The 19,732-nt window shown below is 45.5% G+C and overlaps 1 protein-coding gene across 2 annotated transcripts in view; it reads left to right on the forward strand.

The window, feature by feature from the left end:
- Positions 1-3,937: 3,937 nt before the first annotated feature.
- LOC144819045 (uncharacterized) overlaps positions 3,938-19,732 on the forward strand; it is a 444,234-nt gene continuing 428,439 nt past the window's right edge. The window contains exon 1 of one of the 2 annotated variants that reach the window (XM_078677028.1): positions 3,938-5,461. In XM_078677028.1, coding sequence (XP_078533154.1) covers positions 5,036-5,461 — 426 coding nt within the window. In that variant the 5' untranslated portion in view covers positions 3,938-5,035. The remainder of the gene's footprint in view (positions 5,462-19,732) is intronic. The other variant, XM_078677027.1, reaches the window with a different exon arrangement.

The raw sequence follows: 19,732 nt of genomic DNA on the forward strand, positions 1-19,732 counted from the left end.
CAGCGGTGCACTTGCTTTCAAAGCAGACAAAGCAACACATTTGCATACCAGGATGCATCATCATCATCCACTGCATATTTTTCCTTGGATTTGAAACATAGTGCTCAGTATGTTTCACTAACTGCTGTACAGGTTTTTTCTGTGCTGACCTAATTGATTTGAGGAGTAGGCGGGGCAGATCGATATCTTTGCAGGACAAGCTTATTTCTGAATGATTTTGTCCCTTGAGCAAGTAGATGTTTTTAAACTTCCCACTCCCTTGCTCGGTGCTTCTGCATATACAGCTTATGCATTGGCACTTTTTTCATGTGCATTTATATTAATAAAAGGCACATAACCAAAACCGGATGCAAGGGGTTACATGTGTGCAGCAAGGCAAAATCATATTGAGGAGGTTTCCTGACTATTACGAGAGTTATTTCCCTGTGTAAAATAATTGGTACATGCAAATCTGTGAGGCAGTAAAAAGTGTTTTTCCCAAGACAGTCTTGCTGTACTGCTTTAATAAACCTTGATTGTGGCCCTTGTACTTGTTAGAGCAAATGTCATAGTAAAAAACGAATGCTTATATATGTATAAGTTAGCATAACCAGGCTGAGAGTTGGCATAACTGGGCCTCACACCGCATGTACTGACACACACTTTTGCAATTTGGAAAATAAATTATCGTTTATTCTTCATGTTTAAAATGCCTGATGGTGTTCTTTTCATTAACAGAAAATAGCACAAAAAAAAGATCTGTTTTGCGGTGTGATTAAACGAAGTGTAATTTCTTTCAGAGCTTTGGAGGAAGTTGTGCCCTATCTGTTCTCACTATTGCAAAAAATCAAGGACTAAGCATGTTCCTGTGGGTGACTCTGAAGGGCCCATTTAATTGAATACATACAAATATGTAGTGTCATGCTCTCATTTTTTTAGTTTAAGGGTTAGCATTAAGTACACATTCTGAGGGTGTTTCCAACAGTGCTGCAGTTAATGTATCATGTGCTTATGAAAATCTATTGGTTGTTGTCATTATTACTTCATTTCACATTATGTCATGAGCGTGATTTCCACTGTCTAAAAAACCTATAAAAAATGCTCTTTCTGGAATGTTTGCGAGAGCCTTTTCTTAAGAGACAGACTTGCAATTGATCATATTACTGATATGTACTTAGTTGAGTGGCTTTTGCTCATTTCTATTGAGCAAAACCAAAGGGGCTAATAGACGGAGGGTTGAACATTGCAAGCACTCACCCCCAGTCAACTGATCTGAGTTTAATCCATCATCATTCTTTAGCTCACTCTGCCACCCCAGTTCAGACATGGTCATATGAGAGCAGACTCTATAGCAGACTTTACACTTAGACCTTCCTTTGCTTTCATACCAAGCAGTCTCCATGTCGGACTGTTATTTAATTCTGTGCACAGAATATGTCTGATTGCCAGATATTTTGTTTGCTTCAACTAAGACATACTCTATGACAGTCTGTTATTTGATTTATACTATAGCACTTATTTGAGCTCTCGCTTGCTTCTATACTGAGTGTTTCCCTATGTTGAACTGTTCTTTATTTGACCTCTTGCAATTGGCTTATTTTTATGCATCATTGGTGCTGATTTAAACTATCTCTTTGCTTTCTGTAATGACTGCTAAATTTGGAAAAAAACAATCATAGTTTTGACTTTAAATATTGTCTTGCAAACTTTTTCTATATTTACCTTGGAAACCCCCCTCGGTCCACACAGCCCTGTCAAGTATCACGCATCGGCCGTGACACTAACGCATTTCAGTGTGGTGGTCCGCATTACCGCACTGAAATGCAACGTCACGCATACATGGGATAGCAGCTCCTCGCTGATAGTGCTGATTAAAGTAAAAGAGTGGCAGCGCGTGCTGTGTCATGCACGCTGCTCCTGGGCTTGGGGGCTGACAGTGACTCACTCACTTGGCTGTTGTAATGTATTAATAGTTTTCCCGGTGCTGCATTCATAGCGACTGACGTCACAACTCGGCAGTGCTGTGTCCAATAGGCGCGTAGCTCACCGCATAATGTTGCATGACACCGACCCTCGTGACTTTGGCCCCTTTCTGCTGCTAGCTCACACTTGGAATTTGCGGACGGCCAGAGTAAAAGGATTACCATTTCCAGCACAGTGTACAAACATCTCCAAATAAGAAGCTCACTAACCAAAATTCTCCTTCTAAGATGACCCTCTGTAAAACAATTGCAGTACCATCTTCCATCACACCTTGAGGAAGTTAGCAGGAGTCCTGTGTGAGAACGACCACAAGGGGTATGTACTGACAGAGGGCAGGGCAAGGAAAGAGAAAGCTGCCTCCTCATGTGATACATACATGTTTTGCAAGCGATGTGAGACGACACCCATCCATTTAAACTTGATGCAGGCAGCGTTTTTGCATTCGGACAATCACAGCACCTAAGCTGACAAGTCCACAAAAATTAAACAGCCTATACAGTCTGACCTCTCACACGTCGTGTGCCTTCTGGAGACCGGGCTGCACCAGTGCTAGCATGCCACTGAAACAGAAACTGCAGCCGGCAGACTTGGTGTATCCGGGGACAAATTCAACTTGGGTCTGCAGCTATATGCCAGGTGCGCTGACAAATCCATGTGGTATCTTTCACGCGGGAGCCAAGGTTCAGCTTAATTAAAGCCCCGTGCAGGCTCAATGCTGCTCCTGCTGGGGTCGCTTCTGAGCCGCCAGACCATCAGACTCACGCACTGCCTCAGCAGCACGAACAGCTCAGGTACACCGCGTTGTTCTTCAGCGGCCGCCGGGTCCGTGGTGTGTCGCGGGGTCATTTATTTAAATTTACCGCCGAGCAGCGCCAGCGCTGCCAACATTTGCTGGCCTGCCACAAGTTTAATTGCAGCCAGCGGAAGCAGGACATGACGTCCTGCGGTGAGCTACGCGCCTATTGGACACAGCACTGCCGAGTTGTGACGTCAGTCGCTATGAATGCAGCACCGGGAAAACTATTAATACATTACAACAGCCAAGTGAGTGAGTCACTGTCAGCCCCCAAGCCCAGGAGCAGCGTGCATGACACAGCACGCGCTGCCACTCTTTTACTTTAATCAGCACTATCAGCGAGGAGCTGCTATCCCATGTATGCGTGACGTTGCATTTCAGTGCGGTAATGCGGACCACCACACTGAAATGCGTTAGTGTCACGGCCGATGCGTGATACTTGACAGGGCTGGAGTAGCTTGGAGGGGGAGGAGGTTTGGGGTGTTACACCCCACTAATAAATGTATTTTCTGATTAAAAGTTCCATACATGTGCTTTCAATTGGGAATGTGATTTAAATTACTTTCACATTTCACTTTACTAATTCACCACTGATCCTTTTTGGGTTCTGCAGTAGCGTTCAACTCGCCAAAAAAGTGCTTGAACATCCCATCACGTGTAGCAAGCGATATATAAATGCAAACCATTTTCCCTCTTCTATCCCTCCACTATCCTTAACAATCAAAACAAATGACTAACATATTTCACTATACTAATTCACCAATAATCCTTTAGGGGTTCCAGAGTAGCATACTACTCGCAGTAGCAAGCATTCCGACGCCTCGTCTGGGGTAGTAAACGATATATATATGCAATTACAATACAAGACAATATGGTGAGGTGTCTGTGGGATTTGACCGATAATTTTAGCATGCACACTTCGACAAAAAAACACACTGCATCTCATCTCTGTTTAGAATGTCTCCCAAAAATGGTTATTTTACAAAATGTTGTGCTTATCTCACTTAGTACTCATAACAATACGCATTCCTCTCCCTTTGTGCTGCCACTTACGCCCCTATAAACTAAGCGTCCTTTAACATTATATGCCAGAGTGATTCCTGCCCCGCCCGCACTTGACTGCGGAGGGAATCAGGAAACGAATCTGAAAGCACATGAGCTGAAAACTGTCAGTGACGTCTCGCGGGGATTAACTAGCTCAGAGAAAAGTTTTGTTTTGGTGAGGCGGGTGCAGGCAGTAGGCCGGCACTTCCGCAAGGGGAGGCGTCTCACCGGCCGGTGCTCTCTGCTCTGTGCTTCAGCTGCTGATGACGAGAATTGACGCGCTTTTTCTTCACGCAGGACATCAAGAAGGAGAGGGAACACAACAGCTTTTGTTTAGTGCTCGTTGGTAGCGTCCATTCGAGAAGAGGGTGGTACAGAGTTCACGCGCACGCATTCTACCCCCCTCCCTCTCCCTGCAGTGATTTCACCCGGCTCGAACGCCACCGATCTCGTCAGGCGCCCTCCCCTGACCCGTGTGTGTATCGCTACATTAGTTTCTGCATCTTTACTCTTCTCTACGGATTTGCAGCTGCAGCCAAAGTCCTATTTTAACAGAATTGTAGCCCATCATCCTCTATAAAGAAAACCCCACATTCAACTCTGGTATTACTACCGGCCTCCAACCTATCCCTGTCAGCAAAAAGATCGTGGCATAGACTTTATTTGTTTGTCTGGTGGTTCGGTTATCCACCTTTGGCGACAGCGCTGTACCTAACTAACACTGATAGCCAGCCCCATTGTTTACCAGTGCCCCTGCTGCTAAGCGGATACGCATCTCTGTTAGTGTATAACTCCTGCGGTGATGCATTGTACTTGGATTCCAGGAGTATAACCTACGCCGTGCAACCCTAACGCTTGAAATATACCTCTTTGGTGGCATATCGTTGAATCAGTTTATCTTGGTGCATGTTCCTCTTTGTTCCTCTGTGCTAGCTGAGTCATGGTGATGCTTACCTTACTGTCATAAATAAATCCTATCTGCTACTTTGGCTTCCACATTTTAGTAGTAAACCTCTGCTTTTTTTACCGGTAGGTGGTTTAATTTACTCTAATACTGTGTAGTTATTCAGATCTCTTCTCTGTTATCCTAGATCTCCAACTAGCCTTTGTTGATGTAGTTTTAAGTGGTGTAGGCTTCTTTCTTCTCACTGTGATGGTGCAAGCCTTTTTCATTTTGTAGGCTTCAAGCCCCTACATTGTACTCTATCTTCTTTTCATGCGTGCCAGCAGCCCATGATGGAGGCAAGTCTTACTTGTGCTGTGTGCCTTGGACTTTTTGAGGAGCCAGTGACACTGCCTTTGTGTTCACACAATTTCTGCTGGCGTTGTGTGCAGGGGTGTAGCTCCTCACCCCCATCGCTTCCACAGCAACTTTGCTGCCCACTCTGTCGCAAAGTAAGCTCTGTCCCAGGTGGCGCCACTCGCCTGCCTGTCAATACCACTCTGGCAGAGGTGGTGAAGCTTCTGCGGTCTGCACCATGCAAGGAAAAAGAGGACTTGGTAGTGGGTGCTGGGCCTTGCTTGCTGCATTCAGGGAGACAGCTGCTGCTGTATTGCCGCATGTGCCACAAGGGAGTATGTGGCCAATGTGTGTCTGAACACCACCAAGGGCCATTCCACAGCATCAATCTCATGGACATCACCTACCAGGAGGAAAAGGTAAGTTGTGGCATATCCCATCAATGTAAAAGGTCCTTTAACATCTAGATGGAGACTGGAGACTGGGTTTGTGATCAGTTGTAGACGGCGTGGCAGATTGCTATTTCAAATCTGTTCAATGATTTTTTCAATCATAAATACTAAGTTATGGAGTGTCTGATAACCTAAATTGTACTCAGTTGCCTTTGATTAGATGTCTGCACATGCTTTGTGGAAATTAGATCTCACGGTATTGGTCTAAGCAATGTGGACAAGATTTTTAGTGAGCAAAACATTGTTAGACTAAGCAGGATAGCCAGCAATTTCTTGAGCAAAGCATTCAAACCCAGCAGGGTTAGAGAAAGTTTATACTTGCGTTCAAAACTTCCCTTTCGAGTATGCATACTCTGGCACCTTTCAAAAGATGATTATTCTTATTTTGTCATTCAAAAATAAACCTGCACTGCTTTGTCTCTACATTTAGTCAAGTTTCTGACATAAATAATGTGTATATCTGTGTCTTCCAGGTAAGACCCCCTATATAAATTCATTTATCTAGATTTAATTTTCTTCTTCTGCTCGCTTAGTGTCCTATCCAATTCAGGGGATATTTTAATAGAAGCAACCGCCTCTTCCTCCTCGTTTCTGTCCCCTATGACATCGATTTTTAGTCCGAATTCCACTTAGACCCCAGGCTTGGTGGACTGTTGGGAGGCTAGGCAGCATGAACAATATGGTTAGGACTGCGAGACAGTTATTGGTGTGCGTCATTGGCCATATGTGGAGCTTTGACCTCCTGCTTGGTGTAACCAATAGCATATATATGGCCAGATGTACAACCCTTTTTTGCAGTCACAAACGGGAGATCCTCCCGTTTGCGACTGCAAAAAAGGGTAATGGCATGCACAAATGCTATTTTGCGAGTCACTGACTCGCAAATTAGCATTTGCAACTCCTGCTATTAGGAAGGGGTGTTCCTTCCTAATAGTGAGTCACAATGCAATGTTCAATTGTTTTATGACTGCATTAGTGGCTGCAAAACACTCCCAGTTTACACCTACTTCTTCCCCTTTGTGAGTATGTGAGAAAATATTTTTAAGTGCAGGCTGTGATCCCAGGGACCACTTCCTGTCCTTAAAACAAGCATTTGCAATGCAATAGGTCTCGCAGTTGTGAGAGTCTGAGCTATTGGCATTGTAAATGGTAATGCCTTTTATTTGCGTCTTGGTTTTCAAAACATAAATAAAAGGTATTGTCATTTACAATGCCAAAAGCTTAAACTCTCGCAAATGCGAGACCTTTTGCATTGCAAATGCTTTTGTCTTCTCGTGCTTTTAGGGCGGGATTTTAATTGCGTTTATGGTTTCTTACTGACAGGGAGACACACTGTACAGATGAAATCACAGGCGGTCACTTGGCACCTCTAGGGTATACAGGGATGTAGCTTAGTCAGTAGGATTGGGGGGAGTAAACTTCAGATTTCCCAACAATCACTGCCATATTTTGTAAAAAATATATTATATGAGGAGCAGGACATGGAGGGTGTGGGTTTAAGGGGCAGTGCGTATTATTAGGAGCACTTAAAACACAATATGTTTCAAACCAACCAACATTTTTAAGATCTTTAAAACAGAGGAGAGAGCGAGTGTGTGTGTAAAAGTATGCCTGTGTGTATGTGAAAATCCAGGTGAAATCCAACACAGGCCTCGCCACACCCGACCGAAAACACTTGTACCGAACTATTTATTACAAAATGCATTTTTGTGGGGTGGGTAGGTGGATAAAGACTGTGGGGTGGGTAGGGCTGGAGCAATCTGACAGGCAGTGATGGTTGGGACGGAGGTGTGTATGGGGCCCAGTGGATATTGATGAGGAGAGGAAAGGAGAGATGTGGTGGTGCGTAAAAGGCAGCAGGGAAGAGAGGTGTGGGTGAGGGATAAACACTGGGGTGGGAGCCGTGGTGTGAGGGAGGTGGGCCACTGTTGAAATTGAAATTGAAATTGCACTTGTATAGCGCGTATCTGCCCGGAGGCCTCGTAGCGCTTTAAGCTGATTACTGGTGGAAGCTCAGGGGGATCAACACATTTTTGCAAACAGGTGAGTTTTTAAGGCTTTTCTAAAGGAAAGATGGTTGGTGATTTCTCGAAGGGAGAGGGGGAGGGAGTTCCAGAGCCCGGCCGCAGTATGGGAAAATGAGCGGCCCCCCCAACGGGCTTTGTTAATTTTGGTGGTGGATACCAGTTGCAAAGAGCTGGAGCGTAAGGCTCTGGCGGGAACATAAGGGGTCGCTATGGTGTGAAGAATTGCTGGGCCAGTGCGGTGAAGATTTGTGCGTAATACACATGGCCTTGAACTGAATTCTGGCTGTTACAGGGAGCCAATGAAGCTCCTTCAGAGCTTTCTTAGCTGACTGCCAACGGGGGATATTGTAAAGTAGGCGGGCAGCACAGTTCTGTGTGACCTGAAGCCTACGGGTCACAACTGATTGAGCTCCCATGTAAAGGGCATTCCCATAATCCAGGCGGGAGAGGATCAGGGCCTGGACCATGATCCTCCTGGCCTGGAATGGGAGCAAGGGTAGCACCTTGCGGAGCATCTTCATCATTCCGATGCAGGTAGAAGCAGTTTTTGTGGCCTGAGCTGAAAAATCGAGTGCTTTATCCAGCCAGACTCCCAGGCTTTTGATCTGGGGTTGGGGAAGAGGGGGCGGGCCCAAAGATGGGGGCCAGATGGAAGCTAGGGCAGATGGAGAGGGGTTGCCCAGCAGCATTATATCTGTTTTTTCCCCATTCAATTTGAGAAATGAGGATTGCATCCATCTGGCAACAGCCTCAGACAAGGGCCTAAGGTGGAGGAGGATCCCGCGGGGTGGTCCAATGAGACCACCAGTTGGGTGTCATCTGCATAGGTGACAATACGCACACCGAAGGGGTGGACTATCCTCTCCAAAGGCTCCATATAGGCATTGAAAAGAGTAGGGCTCAGGGAAGAACCCTGAGGTACTCCACAACTAAGAGGATGTTTTGGGGAGACCGACTCACACTCAAACACCTGGAAGAATCTGCCGTCCAGGAAAGAGGCAAGCCATTTCAGGGCCGCGCCCGACACGCCCAAACCACTCAGCCGATGGAGAAGAGTAGAGTGGTTGACCGTGTCGAACGCGGCACTGAGGTCGAGTAAAATGATGGCGGCCTTCCCTCCCTGATCCAGCACAGTTCTGGCTTCTTCCGTCACCGCCAGAAGAGCGGTTTCGGTACCGTGCTGTGGACGGAACCCTGTTTGAGAGGAACGGAGCAGACAGTTGGACTCAAAAAAGTCCACTAAGATGTTATTAACATGCCTCTCAAGTAGCTTGCTCATCCATGGAAGTAAAGAAATGGGACGATAGTTGGCTAAGTTGTTCTGGTCCAACATGGGCGTTTTCAGCAAAGCTTTTACCATTGCACACTTCCATGGAGGCGGGACGGTGTTGGAGGCGATGGAGGCATTGAGGATGTCTAAGATGACTGGACGAATAACATCTAAGACCTTGGTAAGCACGTGAGGGGGGGCATGGTCATTAGGGGATCCCGAGGTGATTTTAGGGATTAGTTTATCTAATGATACCAGATCAAGTAGTGGAAGTGTTTCGAGTATGCAGGGGGTGGAGGCGGCAGGGACAGGGAGGGGAATAGATTTATTGTTGTCATCACCAGTGATGAACGAAGAATAAATTGCCTGGATTTTCTGGGAGAAAAAGGTAGCAAGATTATTGCACCGGGTTTGTGCGCCGTCTGATGATGGTCGCTCAGAAGGTGGAGAAATTAAAGATTTTGCAATTTTAAAAATTTCTTTGGGCGCATTAGCCGCCATATTAATTTTCACGTTATAGAAACGGGATTGAGTGGCGGCAATTTCCCCCTTATACAGTTTGATGGCGGCTCTATAGTCAGCCTTCCTCTGTTGAGAGTGGTTTTGCCTCCACACTCTCTCGAGTCTGCGGCATGATTGCTTCATGGTTCTGAGGGCTGGTGTGTACCACGGGGCAACTTTGGATCTAGTTATTGATTTTAGAGGAGTGCAGGGAAGAACCTGATCGAGGGTACTGGAGATCCAGGTGTCAAAGTTAGTCGTGGCAGCACTGGGGTTAGTAGACCTCTGTGGTGGATGTTCGGTCAGGGCGCGTTCCCACTCAGGGAGCGATAGGAGGGACCATTTCCTTCCCCAATGTTTATTGGGCTTATGGGTGGTAGGAGGGGAGTTCATAGACCAGGTAAAGGGTATTAAACAATGGTCTGTCCATGGAAGGGGAATAGGAGTCTCCACTTTTAAATTATCCAGGTTGCTGTAAATGTGGTCCAGATGTTGATGTGGGGCTAGATGTACAGGGCACTACTGATAAGTAAATGCGGTGGGAGTTGAGATGTGGTGGGGGAGAAATGGTTCATGGTGTATTTAGCGTATGGACATCACTGTGCGAGGGGCTTTGTGCAGAGTCGTCCAATCAGCTTGTTTGCTCCTAGCCCATTTACGGCTGAGGCCTAACTGTGAAGTTGTTGATGTGCCCTAACACAAAGAACCACCTCATTGTCTGGAACTTCTCAATGGATAAACTTAGGAACCAGGCTCGCATCGCGCCACTACCGCCTCCCCGAAAAGAAGCAACCCCCTCCCTTATTCCTCGCCCCTCCCCCAACACCCGGGCGTAGGTTCAACATACACAACTCCATGCTGTGAAGGTCCCTTGGATTCATCCTGTTGCTAAACCGTCAGCACACCCTAGTGGCCTAACGCAAAATGACCCTCACCTTCTGAAGAATTCGACGACGGGTAAGAGTCTGGGACTTATTGGGGGGTCCCTAAAGGGCAGTCCCATCCTGCTGCACCGCAGGGGCATTTATGCCGCTGAGCGCCCCAACTGTGAGCTCCTGCAGAACCCTAACTACACCACACAGACCACCTCCCCTGTCCCCTTCCCTAACACTGCAACACCCCCCACCCTGTAGAGCGCTCCAATACTTTACAGCTGACTTCGCGCCGCTGTACCAATCTGTGCATGCCATACATAAACATGCTACCGCTCTCTCTTGTTCCTAACTAGAAAATAGGCGGGAGTAGGGCGTGTTCCCTGCCTGGTCCTCACCCGCCCTCTCCGCCAGGAATGTGGAATAAATAACACTGAGGCTTGGGGGGGGACTTTCCAGCATTCCCTACCCAGCTCCACACCAGTGCGTACACAAAACAATGCTTGTATTATTTCCCTCCGAGTGCGAATGATTCATATTTCATAACTTAAGAAAAACGTGTTTAATTGCAGTACAGTGTTCCTATAGCATCTAGTATAGTATGCACCACAAAAAACAAGCAATGTGAAATAACAGAAATATTCACCCAAATTATCTGAATGGAAAACTTTCTATATACTTGTACTTGAACTTTGAAGATGATTTGTGCTCAGTACATGTACAGCTTTTCAGAATGCTTGTTGACTGCCCCTAACTTAACAGAAGAGGCACTGATGAGCATAGTAACTTGCCCAGTATCACGCAGTTTGGTCAAGAATGGCATTTGAGATTAGCAGTAGTACAGAGTCCTCCTAATCGCTGCAATAACATCTGCTTCACATCTGCTTTCACTCTTCGCCGCTGGATCTCTAACAAGGGGTTAACCCTCCGAGCTGCAGCCTGGCCCTGCCGGACGGGCGCGTGCAGGCAGCGTGACAGAGAGCTGTCCTGAAGACTTCTTTATCTGCTTGTTAAAATAAACAAGTAGATAAGAAAAGTCTTCACGACAGCCGCAAACCAGGCCATGGTGTCCGGAGGGGCTGTCCGAAAAACGGACAGGTGGCACCCAAAACACTCCTTTCCATTGGGAAGCCAGCGTTTACCATAAACGCTGACGTTACCCAATGGAAAGGAGAGGCGGGGCTTAAAGTCCCTTTTAGAAATCTTGTATTTACAAGATCTCTCGCAGAGGCGTAGCAGGGCTCTACCCTGCCACACACAAGACCTAAAAATTAAACTGAAAAGTTTAATTTTTCTTTTTTAAATGCACACTGTTTTCCTTTAATGAAAACGGGCTGCATTAAAAAAAAAAAGGTTGCTTTATTTAAAAGTAGTCCCATCACTGGGAGTGCTAGCCATTCCTAATGGGGTCGCAAATTGCGACAGCCTCATTAATATTCATGAGTAATGCAATTTGCGACCCCATTAGGAATCGCTGACAGTGTCTGATACACTGTTATACATCCCAATTTGCGAGTAACACATTGCAAGTCGCAAATGCAACATAATTTGTGAGTCGAAAATTGGTGGGTCATACATCTGGCCCCAAGTCTCTTACAAATTCACACTTTTCGCTCGTAGACATCTCAGAGCCTATCACTTGCCCCAGTAATTTGTTAGAAGAGTGTGTGTTGTCTGTAGTGGGTTCTGGAAACACTTCAGAGTCTGTTCATGGGGTGAAGAGGATATGCTCTCTGTTCTTCCACTGACATCATCTCATTGCAAAATGCCCAGGAGGTCCTCGAGGTGTAGGGGCAGAAAGCTAGGTTTGTCTCTCCGACTCTGCTGACGGCCATGATTGTAGGTACGTTAAATCTGCTAAATAAGTCAGAGGGCCACTTCTTATTCGGCTGAGGCATGAAGAGACATTGCCTCAGTTATCTGATACTGGGAAGAATTCACTTAGGATTCAGGGTCAGGCATTCGGAATCTTCACTTAAGTAATCTCTACTACATCTCAAAGGACGTGTAGGCATAGAGATCGTCCTAAGAATGTTCCAAAAACTTTCAATTCAACTCATTAGCCGTCGTGTATGTGTATAACATTTGTTCTAGATGTAGCTCACTAAATACCTTTCACTATCAGATGGCTATAGCAAACTGATGCATTCAATGGTTTATGTCATCAGTCATGTCATTGTGCATGTCCTGAGTTATGTAATATGTTAAGCCATATGCAGTGTCTGGCAGGAGCGCAAGTTATAATTTGCTCAGTTAATATGCAGCTTCTGAATTTCAGTGTTTTTTAGAATTTAAAACAGCTTAAAATGAGTGATATTCTGCCTAACTATAATGTAACTTTAACCTTTCGTTTTTTTTAGTACATTTCAAACGGTATTTTTTAACATGAAGTTTAGCATAATGTTGAAAGTTAATTATATTGTTAATTTTTAATTTTATATTTTCAACTTATTTACAATACTATTGCATGTAATTTATATATCTTTTTTCGGTATGTGGTAAGGCAGTACTATTGCGGGACTACCTGGGAACTACTGTAGCCAGTGACAAGTTCCCATGGGAACTCTGATGTACTGTGTATGTATGTCCTGTTCCAGGTCGCTCTGTAGTACTGAGAGATCGCTGTAAAATAAAAAGAAAGTTGAGTTTACTAATAAAAAACGATTGTTTTTATTAACGTTAAAGACAGTGGTTTTCAACACAGATCACATTTTGAGGATCCTGTGTTTGTTTTTTTTTGTTGGCTAATAACTTGATTTTTCCCCTTAGGTTTAGTACTCTTGCTGTACTATTGCGATACTGCTATAGCCCATGACAAGGGTTTGTTGCAACGCAAAAATGTTTGTAGGTCCTGTTCAGGTGTCGAGATGTGCATAGAGGCCATCGTAAACATTTCAAATGCTTTGCTTCATATGATACAGTAATTGGTTTTTAACTTTGAGGCTTTAATATGAGTATCCTTAGTGTGCTTTGAATATTAAAAACGTTTTCGTGTTGTGGTCTTACAGTGGCATCACGATAGTCTTGCAGCGTACTGCAAGACCAGCGTCACAGACATGATACACTTTTGATTAGAGCAGATCACCGTGATGCATCAGAAAAGCTGCTGGAATCCTTGCTTGACAGATAAAGCAATATGAGACGTTTTGAGTAACCTGTGAATAAATATGCAATAAAAACACATTAAAGAAGCATGAGAAATACATATAAGAGAAGTTAGTTACTGCATTTTAATAATATGCAGATAATAGTAGAATAGACGAAATCATATTGATTTGAATGATATAGGTTCATATTTTATTAACCAGCTTTGACATGTTACTTCAATGTGTATTAAAAAAATGATCTACTCACATGTTCTGACATTTCTGATCATGCTCATTGAAATAGTAATGTGTGTAAAGAATAAATTAAATGTAACATAATCTAGATAATTTTACATCTGATATTTAAGGGTTTCATTGTGATTTTCATTTGCATATGTGAAACTTGGCACCAAATGATTAACGAAAACTGATGCCGCATAGCCATATTTAGTGCAAATGTCCTGAAACCGTCGGACAATAAACGTATTAATGTACTAATGTAAACCATTTGAAACAATATTAGTATTTAATGATATGAAATAATTTTACACGTTAGTATTTTGAAAATGCAGTAATGTGTCCTAGTTACATGTGATCTTTTCAATCCAACAAACAACGTATTCTGAATGCTTATGTGTTTCGACTGCCACAGACTGCCTTGATCACACATATGTTGCGCAGTCATTTTGGTACTTTTATTCATGTCTGCTAAGTCATAATGGAAACTGACAACAGAACCCAAACAGTTCATACTGTTATACCAACAAATATATGAAGAAAGAAGAAAGAGAGAGTTCATTTCAAAACAAATGAGAATTAAAAATCTTTCAATACTTAATGTTCGGCACAAATAACACAAGCACACATTTGAATTAAATTAAATTCAGTGCCCAACCATAAACCCAGCAGAGTTAAATATCTGTGCAGAATTTTCTACTATTCACATCATAGTGACGACAGTCATTTGTATTACATGTTTGTTTGCAGAATGAAGCCCTTGTGGACAGACATTTATTGACCAAGGTTGCTTCAATGTGCTTGAACCCTAAGTGTTAGTATACTTTGCACACTCATTTTTGTACTGATTTTATATTGATAAGAAACTATGAAAGAAAGTAACTTCATCATTGCTAAAGAAACAAAATAAACATTGTTCATTATGTCATATTACTTTCTTAAAAAATAACATAGACTCATGTTTTAAAATAAATTCAGTGTGCCTGTGAACCCCACCAAAGTTCAATGTCCATGCACTTTTGTCAACTGATTACATCTTGGAGATGACAGTCATTTCTTACATGATTGTTCGCAAAATTAAGCGTGTGTATATATATATACATCTATATATCCACAATATCAATTCACTCCAAGACGCCATTAACAAGAGCACACACTGAAATGACATTGAAAAAGGCGTAGTTCCGAAACGCGTCTTATCAGTGCAGGAGGCTTGCACATTAAAAGCACTTTGACAAGAATTTCCGTGTGTGCTCTCGTCAATGGCGCCTTGGAGTGAATCGCGATTGTGGTCTTGTACATAGCTGCTCACCACCACTGGAGTTAAGCACCCGGGACTCTTCGTGTTGCAATATATATATGTCTTTTTTTTACACTGTAAAAACAGAGGTTAAAGTAATGTTATAGTTAGGTGTGATAATAAGATCTTATTATTTTTTTTAAATACCTTAGAATTTCACCCAAAAAACACAAAGGTTAAAGTGACAATCTAGTTAGGTGACTGTGTCAGTGACAAAGTTAACGTTTTGATCTAAAAAATCCACAGAAAGTCCTCAGTTAACTATAAATTGTGTTCCCGCCATACACTGTATTGGACTTGGCCCTTTTGGCAGGTTCACCCCGAATCTTTTTGCATTTTCCTAGCCTGTTTCTGTAACCTGGTGTTGGTGATTTTAGGCCTCTGTGCACTTTTTATAACTGTGGTCCAGTGTAAAGTCCGCGCGCTCTCTGTATATGTGTGGTGAGAGTGGCCTGCCCTCCCATAGGAATGCATGGGGATATGTGTGTCCATGGTAGTTCCTGATGTGAGAGGAGTGCAGGGGCGAGTTTGGTATGTGCGAACTCATGAGATTAAATGCTGCGCGCAGATTTAATGTGACTAGTGTAGAAGTGCCACTTCTAGAAGTTGGCATGTATGTGCTGTGAATGTGAATTGACTGTCTGGCTTGTGATTGGCTGGAGCTGGCTGGTGTGCCTGGCTCTAGGAGTCAGGATGGGTCTGCCCAGTGGTGAATGGGGAGATCTGCATGTTGATGGCAGGGAGGAGTTGCACCAGGGACCTGAATAGGGCTGTGCCTTCCCTCCACAATGCTGGCTCCACCCCCTGTGGTGTGTCTGATGTCCCTAGCCTGTCCTGTGAATAGGGAAATGGGCTGAGCAAAACAAAGTGCTCAAGAACCAGTTGTAACTGGTTCTCCCCTTGCCCTACAGCTCAGACAAAGGAAATATGTGTATAAAAATGGGCTGTGACCCCATGTAAAATGTCCATTTCTTGGTGTGCCGTTCCTGCGGGGCGTGCTGCTGGTGGAGCCCAGGATGGACCGCCACGGGGGTTGCCTCCCTGCTGGAGGGCCCTGTGTGCTGGCCCCTGGGCCCTGCCTTGCCCCTGGATACCTAAAGGACTTAATTGGAGCTCCTAGCGCCCTGGGAGCGATTTGCTTCATTTCTCTTTTAGGAAGGACTTTGCTCTTTGTAGCTGAGGAGGAGCATGGGCCGTGCCGTGCGATGCTGCACTTTGCCCTGAAGAGAGGCTCCCACCTTGGGGATGCCCTTGGGATGCCGCGATCAGGCGGGTGCTCACCACGCTGATTTGTTCAGAGTTTTGAGTGCAGGTGCCCACCCTGCCTTATGTCCGCCTGTAAGTTAAATTAGCAGTTCTAGCGGGTGCCCACCCCGCGTCATGACTGCTATTCTGATTTATTTCTGAAGCGGGTGCCCACCCCGCTTCAAAGGAGACCACCGCTGCGGCCCCCACACAAAACCGGAAGCCAAGTCGCGCCGCCTGACTGTGGGCAGGGTCTGGAGTGTCCCAGTCCCGCTTCCCCCTGCCAGGGGGAAGCTGTCCCACGTCGCGTTGTCCCACGTCGCGTTGGGCGCGAGGGGAAGAAGGTGGCCGATGGTAGCGCGGGTCTCCCAGAGGTGAAGGGAAGCCCTGCGCCACAGAAGAGGTGCTGTGCGTTGCCCGGGTGAAGAAGAGACGGCCCGGGGAGAAGCCACACCGAGCCTTGCGGGCTCCGCTCTAAGTCCCGGTCCCGAGATGGGGGACCGGGTGAATCAGCACACGGACGAGGCAGGGCTCCCATGAGTAGGGAGACCCCCGCGTGCCGCCACAACGAGAGGAGCCGTGACTGAACCACACGAGGAGCCAAGCGAGTCTCCAGAGCCCGGTGAGTGAGGGCTTCCTTCTTTGTTGTGAAGAGGCCCCCGAAATACCCCGTGGGTGCTTGCTTGTGCTATGGGGGCATTTAGGGCGGCCCCGGATGGCAGTGGACCGCCCCAACGTTTGAGTTATCTCCCTCGCCCGAGGGCTCCAACGATGGCCCCATTTATCTAAAGGGCCCCAGTGGGGGTCCCGTGGGCCAGAGATGCCCGTGTTCTTGCCCCTGAGGGCCCCAGTTCTAGGAGGAATGTGTATTTACAGAGCCTATTTGGCTCCAACGGTTGGGGCCATATTTGAGTATGTAAGGAGCCAGTGTGCTCCTGGGCACAGTTGGTTTCAGAGCCATGGGGCTCCAACGCTCCACAGTTTGGCACCAGAGCCAGATGGCTCCACCGTGAGGCGAAATTCAGGAGAGAGCCCCTGAGAGGGCCAGAGGTGGCACAGGGGTCCAGTCCCTCCCCAGCTGCGCAGCACTTAGTGCCAGCTGCAACGTTTAGACCCTGTTGTTGTTCTCAGCTGCCCAGCAAGTAGTGGGCAGCTGCAACGTTTAGGTTTTGCGCAATGGCGCACCCCGGATTGGCGCTGCGTTGGCAGCGCGCCCTGACATTCTGGACACAGGGCATTTGAGCCCCTTCTTGGATGGCCAGTTGGCCAGGGGGGCTGGGAGATGTATAGGGCGAAAGGCCCTAATGTGATTTATGTGCTAATGCCTTTGGGTGCTAGGCAATGTAATGCATTTAGTATGTTATACGCACCCTGTGTTTGATACCTCTAGATATGGTTTAGGCTTATGAGGTTGTTTTACATATTTAGGTTTGTGTTAGTGAGATTGTACTTCACTGTGATTTACGCCCCTAATGTGAGTTATACTTAGGAGGAAGGGTCTAATGTGTTTAGACTAGTGAGGAGATTGCATAATGTGTTTATGCTGGTGAGGTTGGCGCAGGATGTAATTTACGCCTGATGTGACTGTGCATAATGTAAAGTTATGTTACAGGTTGAGGTGGAGTACAGTGATTACCTGTGGCCACTGGTTGTAGGTTTATGATCTATTTTTACTTGTACCAATTTCTGCTAAGTGTTGTTCCTGACAGTGGCCCACGTGGCCCTGTCGTGTGTAAATAGTCCCTTGTGAATATTGCCCTTGCCAGTTGGCACAGTGTATCTGGTGTGATTACTATCTGATGTGTTATGAGAATACAAAAGCTATTTTTATATAACCTTGTGTGGAGTTCCTTTTGTGGTGTGCCTGGGATGTTGTTGCTGTGTGCATGCTCAAATGCTTTACACATTGCCTCCGGGATAAGCCTGACTGCTCGTGCCAAGCTACCAAGGTGGTGCACAGCGGTTATCTTTGGCATTTTCCATTGCCCTGTTTAGAGTGGTGGTTTCTGCCTGGCTTTGGCGCAAGCCTTAACCAACCAGAAATCCCAGTTCTAACATACTGCTTATGACCTTGCCTATTACATCACTCATTTCAGTCAGTCAGTCAAAGCTTTTATTATCGGTAAAAAACCATAAAAAGGCATAACTACAAATTTACAAAAAAAAATCATGGTTGAAAGGTAATACATTAGAATTCAAAACACAATAAATTCATAAAATAGTTAAAAATGTGTCATAATAAACATTGAATATTTTAAAAGTCTGATGATACTCCCTAGCCCTAGTTTTAGTGACTAACCGCATTCATTAGAATTATTACGCTACATCAGTGTTGGTGGTTTGTAGGCTTCCGACTTTTAGTTTAGCACATCTTGAGTACCACATAGTCTTTTTAACTTCAAGATTCCCTTTGGCTATCAGGTGGGTGGTATCCTATTTGATTATTCTGAATGTCTCCCTATAATCCCTGAGACCCCTGGCCTTACAGAGTTGTATAATCCATTTAGTTATCGCCCTAGTGTAAAAGGGACAGAAGAGCAGAACATGCAGATCTGTCTCTCTGTTACTCGAACACCCAGGACAGGAACTCTCTTTCTGCAGTCCAGTTAATCTCTTATATGTTACGCCCCTAAGCGGCAAAGCCCCGTATCTAAACTGGGTAAATTGTGGATGGGTCTTGATGTCCAGGAAAGTGCTGGTCAGCCTACATATGGACGCCTTTGTTGTTATAAGTTCCATACGGTAACACTTAAGTGCCATGCGTAGTGTTTTCTTAGAGTTCAAAGCACAGCTCTCCTCGGGAGACGACCACATATCCCCCCCTTCCTATGGCATAACAGAGTTGCTTAATGTGGTTTAACCAAGGGATTTTCCCCACACTCCTCCTAGATAAGAGATCCCCCAAGTCCTCCCTATAACTTAAGAGCTCGGGGTCGACCACAAACATCTCCAATACATGAGGGGACGATTTGATACGATCTCCTGGACGGTATCAATTCTAATTCCAGCCGAAGAGGTGTCAAGGGGGTACTTATGGGGAACCTCAAAAGACGCCTAAGGAAGCTATTCTCAGTCAGAGACAGGGGAGCAGCACTCACGTGGCCCCATAGGTCTGCGCCATAGAGCGCCCCTCCTCTCGCCTGAGCTTTATAGATTTCCATAGGCAGACCCAGCAGTTTGAGCGAAGTATCGTTAAAAACCTTTAAAATCCCACCAGATGATTGAGCCAGCTTCAGGTTGGCCTTGGCCATGTAGGACCCCCAGTCCAGTCTGTCGTTAAGTGTGACCCCCAGATAATCAAAGGTGGACACTCGATCCAATGCCGTTCCATCCAAGTGGGGGTGGGGACAATTGGCTAGTCTGGCGTTATAGACCATGAACTTGGTTTTAGTAAGGTTAATCTCCAAGTTCCTCAATCTGCAAAAGGAGCAGAATGTCTCTAGAGTTTGCTGTATACCTGTAGATGATTTTGACAGTAGGAGAGTGTCATCAGCGAACATCAGGGCAGGCATCTCACGCCCCGCTAGGCTTGGGGAGTCCAGATCTTTTGCTCCCAATAAATGGTCACTCATTTCATGTTCTGTGACATCATTTATGACATCACTGAGGTCCGCTACTGTCTGGCTTTTTCCTTGACTGCCCTGGTCCCGGCCCAGTGAAGGGGTTCTGAGTCTGTAGTCATCCGACCTGTGCAGGTGAT

This window comes from Lissotriton helveticus, chromosome 2_1 (genome assembly GCF_964261635.1).
Source record: "Lissotriton helveticus chromosome 2_1, aLisHel1.1, whole genome shotgun sequence".
Taxonomy (NCBI): domain Eukaryota; kingdom Metazoa; phylum Chordata; class Amphibia; order Caudata; family Salamandridae; genus Lissotriton; species Lissotriton helveticus.